At 38.3% G+C, this 8,967-nt stretch overlaps 1 protein-coding gene across 2 annotated transcripts; it reads left to right on the top strand.

Moving 5' to 3' along the window:
- The first annotated feature begins 228 nt into the window (after positions 1–228).
- On the top strand, positions 229–6,096 carry LOC146453525 (uncharacterized). Of its 2 annotated transcripts, XM_085096545.1 has the most exons (3): positions 229–318; positions 3,485–3,733; positions 4,289–6,096. In XM_085096545.1, the coding sequence occupies exons 2-3, from the start codon at positions 3,516–3,518 to the stop codon at positions 4,803–4,805; spliced, it is 735 nt and encodes a 244-aa protein (XP_084952671.1). In that variant the 5' UTR covers positions 229–318; positions 3,485–3,515; the 3' UTR covers positions 4,806–6,096. The 2 variants fall into 2 exon arrangements, with proteins under 2 accessions (XP_084952671.1, XP_084952670.1); XM_085096544.1 differs by lacking the exon at positions 229–318 and having other exon boundaries at positions 2,944–3,733.
- The last annotated feature ends 2,871 nt before the right edge of the window (positions 6,097–8,967 follow it).

Genomic DNA, 8,967 nt, shown 5'->3' with positions numbered 1-8,967 from the left:
ACAAAGGACTATAGATAAGATAATTGAAAAGCATTGTTTCGTTGCTTGTACGTGGGCAAACATATCCGTTGGTTTGACCTCAGAAACTTAAACTTGTTGAAAACAAAGAAACTCTAAAGTCTACAACTGAAATACAGAAACCATGAAGAATAATTTGGCAGCAACACAGTTTGTTCTGCCAGCGAAATATAACGTGGGCTCCAAACGACATTGAATGCAGTACGATGTTAAGAAATTCACCGACTTCGTAAACTTTACGCTATGTTCCTTTTATTCAAAATGTCACCTTGAAACTGAAGTAAAACATTATTTGAAAAAGTTTGGAAGATAAAGAGAAAGTCTCTGTGTTGATGACCTCAGCTTCGGCAAACTATAGTCGCCATGACGAAACTTCCAGCGATCGAGAATTGAAGTTATTTTCTTGTTCAATTTACGCCCGTACAGAACTCCTAAGTGTTCCTGGCAAAGAATTGGTAGAATATTCCGGCTGACAAGATGATGACCTTCAATTTAGAGAGCACAGAGTGTTGGTATAGAGGAAATTTGAATCGTGTCAACGCAATATGAATTAACGACAAACACGTCCGTTTGTTTCGTCAAGTACCCTTTTAAAATTGGAACCTTTGATGTGCAAAACTACGGCAAAAAGGAAAAACATAATTTTTGCGGTATTCTTTTTTTATTTCGCCGCAAGATCTGAACCCAAACTTCCCCTCAATATGTGGCCAATGAAGATGTTAGACTACAACCATGGAAGACTCGGAGTCGAAGCCCGGTTAGGTACGAGAGCGATAGTCTCCTGTACAAGAATATCTCGGCTGTACAAGCTTCCCACAATAATTTTTTAACGTGGTAATAAGTTTCCAAGGCCGTTGAAATAGAAAAGGGCAAAGTGTGGAAAGCCCTGGCATTTTCTAAGTTTCCAATGGCTTTCTGAAAGCGTACTGTGTAGTTTAACGCCCATCAACCGAACAAGGACGTTTTTTCAATTTTTCTCTTAACTAGGGCGATTTTTAAGTCAAGTTGTATAAGCAATGAGTAGGTTTATACCGATAGACGACTTTAATGCGGAATTTTATGGTATCTACGACTTTTTCTTCGGTTGCTGAGGGAGACATAAACCAAACGGGAATTTTGCTAGCAACTACCTGGCTCGGAAAGGATATAATTCCACCAAGGAGGGAAAAGTAACAATCATGTTGGGTTTTATAAGGTCTCGCTACAACCTCCTTCCCAGAGCTTTTCCCCAGGCATGAGGCTAAGCACTCCATCACTTCATATTATTTCACTTCACAGCTCAGTGATTTCACAGTTTAAAAAATATATGCTTCCCAGATGCACAGAAAGTCGATTGTTAAAAGCCGTGCATGGCCCGATCATCACTTATGGTGTTCAAGCACAAAACCGAAAGAATGAAAAGAAATTTTCGTAGACAGTCAAACTGAAATTGTGAAATAGTTATCTTGTGCAATTCATTGACAAGTGAAAGCGTATTCCATGTACGTGTTTTATGGTTAACTTGGCTTGAAATGCTTATTAATACACAATAGTGGTCACTGCTGGATAGCGGACAATAGATGACACATACCGTTACATTTTTCTGGTATTTTAATGTGACAGCTAATGCGTGCGAACGTGAACTTTGACGGAAGAAACAACAATTTTCCTCTTTAAATTGGGTTATGCACCAAAGAATCTAATAACACATTTAATTGTTACTGCATGACACAACACTCCTCTGTAACCGACCTGGCCTGAGGCGTGGATGTTCCCTAAGAATTCAACAAAACGTGTAACAGACGTAACAGGTCAATTAAAAAAAATATATATTTGTGGCAAAATTTTCTCTTCTTCCTTCCTTTTGGTTTTGTTTCCATTTGATTTCAAAGCACGTATTTTACTTTGAAAACTGGAATCTTGGTTACAGGAATGAAAGCTGATGCACGGATTGCACAGTAAGAGTTTTTAAAGAAAATAGGAACAAGAAATGTTCACGTCTTACCTCAGAAAAATGTTAGCAACCTAGAAAACATGAGCGATGGACGTTCCAAACTGATCAATTTTCCTCTTTAAATTCTCTTTAAATTGGGTTATGCTCCATAGAATCTGATAAAGCATTTAATTGTCACTGCATGACATAACACTCCGCTGTAACCGACCTGGCCTGAGGCGTGGATGTTCGCTAGCAATTCAACCAAAACGTGTAACAGACGTAACAGGGCGGACAAAAGTTTAGTACCAGGGTGTTTCAATTTTTCTCTTAAGGAAGGCAATTTTTAAGTAAAGTTGTATAAGCAATGAGTAGGTGTATACCTGTAGACGACTTTAATGGGGAATTTTATGGGATCTAAGACTTTTTCTTCGGCCGCCGAGGGAGACATAAACCAAACGGGAATTTTACTAGAATCTACCTGGCTCGGGAAGGATAAAGTTCCACCAAGGAGGGAAAAGTAACAGTCACGTTGGGTTTCAAAAGGTCCGGCTACAACCCCCTTCCCAGAGCTTTTCCGTAGGAATGAGGCCAAGCACTCCATCACTTCATATTATTTCACTTTACAGCTCATTGATTTCACAGTTTAAAAAATATATGCTTCCCAGATGCACAAACAGTCGATTGTTAAAAGCCGTGCATGGCCCGATCATCACTTATGGTGTTCAAGCACAAAACAGAAAGAATGAAAAGAAATTTTCGTAGACAGTCAAACTGAAAGTGTGAAATAGTTATCTTGTGCAATTTATTGACAAGTGAAAGCGTATTCCATGTACGTGTTTTATGGTTAACTTAGCTTGAAAAGCCTATTAATACACAATATTGGTCACTGCTGGATAGCGGACAATAGATGAAACATACCGTTACATTTTTCTGGTATTTTAATGTGAAAGCTAATGCGTCCGAAAGTGAACTTTGACGGAAAAAACATCCAGGTTAACAAGCCTCTTTGTCAAATATGTCATTTACGAAGACAAAAAGGCTCCTGAAAAGGCCTCCTTCTTTCTGTCTACGACTTCCTTTTTATTTATTATTCCTGCTCTTAATTTACAAAGAATGTGGAATACTTGTTGCACGTATTAACTCGGCTGTTTTTGTTAATCATTAGATACCCCACAAAGTTATCTTCTTTAATTCAACGCCGTATTTCAATTAATCAGAACTACTACTGTAGAAAAAGTAAAATTATTGAAGGGAATTTAAATCTGGATGCAGGGATTAAATGCTAGCACAACTGGGCTAATAATTAGTTTAGTGAGTATCCGAGAGCTAAGACTTGAAACATGCACTGTCATACATCAGTGCACAAATTATTCAACAAGAAAAATAATAACGTTCATTCAGTTTGTGCCGCCAGTTAAATACGATGTGGGCTCCTCACAGCATTGAACTGCAGTGCAATGATAAGAAATTCAGCGACTTCGTGAGCTTTCCGCTGTGTTCCTTTTCATCAAAATGTTACCATGAAACTGAAGTAAGACACTACTTGAAAAGTTTGGAAGTTAAAGGCAAGGTCTCGGTGTTGATGGGTCTAGCCTCAGCTTCGGCAAACTATAGTTGCCATGACGAAACTTCCAGCGATCGAGAATTGAAGTCATTGTCTTGTTCAATTTACGCCCGTAAAGGATTCCTTGTTCCTGGCAAAGAATTGGTAGAGTATTCTGACAAGGGGATGAATTTTAATTTAGAGAGCATAGAGATTGGATTGGAGGAAATTTTAATCGTGTCAATGGAATATGAACGGTAGGTTTCTAGTCAGTAATGTTGGGATGTTTCATGTCACCATGTTATGTTTTCATGTTTTGTGTTAACGCCGAATTGGCCTGCCCCATGGCAGTAGCATGAACTTTGAAACTACAGACCTAACCTCAATTCTGAACCGGTATATTTAATAGAAATATAACACCGATATTGTTTCGTACATATATCGCGCGTGCATATAATATAAGTAAATGATAGGATAGTATTATTTTTATACTTTTTAATGAACCCGGCACTTTGCCATTGGAAAACCAACACACGATCGTTAAAACCTGTCGATATGATTTAGTCTCAGCCACACAGGAATTACGTGAAGAAAGGGAAAAACAGAACTGATTGAGAGGAATCATCATCAATTCGCTCGTTTAAGATCGAAAATTAATTCTCGATGAACGCCTTCCTGGTAACAAGGGCCCGTGTGAAAAATAATCAACAATGTCTATTTGTCCATGATATCTAGCGCAGAATAATGCCTTGATGTTTATATATAAATCAGGAAAGTATACAGAGCTTCTTACTGGCATATTTTCTTTCTAGAGATGACAGCAAAACAGAAGAAAAATTAGACATCAAGGTAAAGGTGCTGTTCTTCACGATTTCATCAAAGATGGAGAGTATTCATCAGAGCTCAAGCCAAAAAGGTTTCGTCCGAATCGATCATTACTCCTCTAAAACAGGAAAATGGAGACAAAGTGAGTTTGGCGCTGACAGGTATAAGGAAGCTTTGGCTGAAGTGCAGAGAATTGAGGAGGAAATGTTGAATATCGCGAAAACTGCCAACGACACTCCCAATCATCAGTTGTCGCGTTTGCATTTTGTGGTGCGTCCACGTGTTAAAGACATTAAGAATGTGGCTCTCTATCTTGAACTGTATAATGTTATCAACTATGCTAAAATGCAACTAGCCGAACTTCAAGTAGCCAAGACTAATACAGCTGATAAAACTAAAGAACTTCAAAGTATTCTGTGCACGCTACAAAGCTTGACAATTGAAGACTGTTCGTGGGTCATTTTAGGTAATATCAAGAGACAGATACAAAAGGTGCGAAAATAAAAAGGTCGATCGCAGCCTTGATGATTTTTTAACTATAACTCCAGCTTGTATTTAACAATTATTCCACGAGCGCGTGTTGGACATGAGATGATAGATAGCCAACGAAGCGCGTAGCGTCGAGTTGGCTATAATCATCTCACATCGAACAAGCGCGAGTGGAATAATTGTTTTATTTAAAACAATCAAAAATTATTGCTGGATCTTGCTTCTTTCGCTTTGAAAGAACAATCAGAGGACAATTTATTAGTCGCCATTCCTTAGGCATCGTATAACGGCTCATATGCCATGGGCGCTAAGCCAATCAAACCTCTGGAATTACATTATACAATGATCCCGTTTTTAATAAAGCCAAATATACTTACATAGCACGTTATCCAATGTTCTAACGCATTTTACAGTGTAAAATCAGTCGAAGTCTATTGAAGGCTTTCCTAAATTCAAAAGCTTTTACTTTAAAGGAAGAAAGGCTTGTGGCGGACAGAATGACCAAAGGAAGACCCGTCCATAATTTAGGCGCCGATAAATTCCAATCTTCAACATATCCTTCTCCCTCTCCCGAGAATACCTCAGAGGGTCGGACTGGAGACTTCGAATGTGATTTTTTCCCCTCGTTTTTCCTAGTTTTGGGAAATTGAGGAGTTTTTCAAGGCCGACAGGATTTCGCACTTATAGGCCGGAATGGCTCACTCAAAACGGGTTCCCAAAATAGCTTTTGAAGATGCCATTTGCAAATCTGTCTGAAGCATGAACAATCATCGTAGCGGATGTCTCATAAAACAAAGATATTTTGTTTAACGTGGTCAAAAATTCACGTTTGTACGCTGTGACTGGCAGATTTCACTCAACTCAGTTGTCGTTTTCTGCATTTTTACAATCTGTTGGTCGTGGAAATCATGATTGCCGGTCGAGGATAACAAAGAAGAAGAAAATAAGCAAGGCTGACACTACCCAGAACTGAAAAACTTAACGCGACAAGGACGTGCCAGAGTCCAAACTGAAAGCCGCGGCAAAAAAATCAAACTTTGGGCAGCTGTTTCGAGTTGGTTTGGTCTCGTATGCCAGTGAGAAATGGAACAATGATGAGACAATCATCTCCCGGCGGGGGACACTTGTCCATTATTGACTTCCGATGGACTCAAATTCAAATGCTTGCAAATTTCATATGGCCATTTCCACAGCGCGCGACCAGCAAGCAAAGAATCTGAATTATCATTCCCTATCGCGATAAGGAAACTGTGGATAGACAAAACTATCCTAACACTGAAAATATGGCTAATACCATGTGAAAATATGCAGCATATCGGATCTAAAAAGACCCACGATCCAAACAAAACTGAAAGTGAATGCTGGTGGCAAAGCCGGTTCATGAACGAAAATACTGCCGGTATACGAAAGAGCTAGCAACAGGCCCATAAGAGTTGTTACTAGCTCCTGCGTATACCAGCAGCATTTTCGTTTAGCGTCCTTTGCCACCTGTTTTTAGTTATAAAAACAAAGTAACACAGGTCTTGAAGTCCACAGTTCTCGTGTTATTGATAGATGCATGAAAGAAAGTAAGAGTTCTTTTCTACCTTTCTTTCTTTTTTTTTTTCTTGTATAGTTTTCTTTGTTTTATTTTATTGTGTTTAAATTGCTTTTTTGACACAGTTTTTTGTTTGGCATATAAAAATAAATGGGCAAGAGATTTCTACTGCGGCTATGTTTCATCGCATGTTGTGCGCACTGCCAGTTTCATGGCGATCCGAGCTGGTGATCCTGATCTATTACATGAAGTCAATTTTAATCATTCAGAGCGGTTTTCTTATAAGCAAACACCTAAGACCCTAAAAACAAAATAATAATAATAATAATAATAATAATAATAATAATAATAATAATAATAATAATAATAATAATAGTGATAATAAATTATGGATGACGGAGGAGTAATTTCCTGCATCAAAATATAACAATATGACTGTTTCTAACAGCTTAACCGACAAAAACTAAACATAAAGTGCTTTCAAAACCAACACCCCTAAAACAAAGACCCCCAGAAACCTGAAATTGTTGATAAAGTATAAACACTGAGACAATTGGCATCGAATCATTAAAAATTAATAATTTATTTGAAAGAAACGAATACTTTAATGTGAAGTATTTTAGTCATGAATGTTGATGAATTTTGCGCTTCCAATGCTCCACTTTAAAATTACATTGTTAGCTTTGAGCTTCTGGGTCACCAGGAATTAAAGAAAACACTGATCCAGTGAAACCACTCACTTCTATATATACCACATTTCACTCGTGGGATCAGCTGCTTCTGATTGGTTAAAATTGAATCAGGCCAAAAGAAGAGTCACCCCCTCCATTTCCTTAGGTGCAAAAAGACCCATATGAACCCAAAGACTTAAGAGCGGATGTCTGTAAATATCAACCAGAGGCGTGCAATGGCGAAAAATTCAAAATTCTCAAAAAAATTCACAACATAGCCCACGGTAAACTATTGCAAAAATACATCTTTTACTTCGATCCCATAATTATTTTTGATGTGAGGCTATGATCTTGAATTCACCGCTCCTGAACCGGGTTTTCGGTGTCTGACACCACAAGACCGAAGACCTTGTTTTAAAAATCAAACCAGTTTTGTTCCAAACGAAAAACATCCAGTCTGATAAAGTACTTAACAAATCGACGGCAGTTTTCTATGGTCTATACTCTTATAGACCATAAAATGACGTCAAAAAATGTTCAAAACTCAAGTGGAACCACGAGCCGCAGGCGAGTGGTTTCACTGCCAAGTTTTGGACATTTTATGGCGTCATTTTATGGTCTATAGGAGTATAGACCATAGAAACTGCCGTCGATTTGTTTTTTACAATAACATGGAAAAAGTGCGAGCGGAATTGGCTTTTTTTTTCGTTGAGAAAGCGCGCGCGTTACATCTGACGTCATTTTTATTGTCTGTACTCTTATAGACAATAGCTACGAGCCAATCAGCGCGCGGGAATTTGGACAGTTATTGTAAAAATAATTATAGACATTATGAATGTATGTTACTCATCTGAAGTGAAAATTAAATATTTAGGAGATTTTTCAATATTTACAATTTATAAAGCGATTTCTCGTGATGCCAAATTGACAAATTTGCGAGGCTAAAATCATCAACTGGTACATGGCGTTGAGGATAAAGATTTACACCACGTGAAAGAGCATCATTTCTTCTTATAAAATCCGCTTTCAAAACTATGGGCAACTCAGAAATAAATTTTTGAGGCCGCGAATTACAAGTAGTACTTTAGTGAAATTTGAGCTCTTCTGTCACGGCATTCCGATGCTAAAATTCAGATAAACACAACATGAAAACGTTTCAAACAACAATTGTTTGTTGGTACTTGCTATAGGTTTTGGCCCACGTTCATAATATTACTTTTCATGGTTTTTACTCATTTCGGGGCAGGCACAAAAGATTTTAGCAGTTTTATTAGACCCCGAGTTCAAAAGCGTATAAAGGTCACAAAGGTCAGTTTACGTAGTCAACGTTTTGAATTCGGACCAGATTGTTTTGCATTGAATTTTACTTTAGAACAAATGGAACAATAGCTACAAGTGATACGTGATTCATACCTTTTGAGCGAGCTTTCTGTACATTGTAGAAATCATCACATCAATCAGGAACGATATATGCATTTTACCGCGATTTAAAAATAGGTTTAACGGCAGAGATTGCGTTACAGTTTGCTCAGACCACTTGCCCCCAGGGGGAGGGGGACTCCCATAAAAAATTGACGAGTTGATCGTCATAAATTTTGAAAAGAACCCCTAAAAGGTGCCAGAATTTGTTTTATAGCAGTGGTCTGTACAATTTTCCCACTTAGTGGTACCAACTCTAAAATGAATATGCTATTAAAGTGACAGTTGACTGACATTTATAATAACTTTCTCTTATATGTTTTCGCTCATTATCCTAAAACTGGCTAAAAGGTACCGCCATACCTTTGACAGGTACCAAACCACGAGTTTTAACCCCCGAAACCTACGATAACCCTCGTCAATTTTTATCTAAAGGTTCACCCCCCGGGTACCCTGCGAGCAGAGGCCCTTTAACTTATCTAGGAAGATCGAAGGGCCTCTGCTGGCAGCGTACCCCCCAGGCGCATGCCAAGGGTAATTTTTCACTGCC

The sequence above is a fragment of the Pavona decussata genome, unplaced genomic scaffold (assembly GCF_977016875.1).
Source record: "Pavona decussata unplaced genomic scaffold, jaPavDecu1.1 SCAFFOLD_330, whole genome shotgun sequence".
In the NCBI taxonomy this organism is placed as follows: domain Eukaryota; kingdom Metazoa; phylum Cnidaria; class Anthozoa; order Scleractinia; family Agariciidae; genus Pavona; species Pavona decussata.
This window is presented reverse-complemented; position numbering and strand designations above follow the sequence as displayed.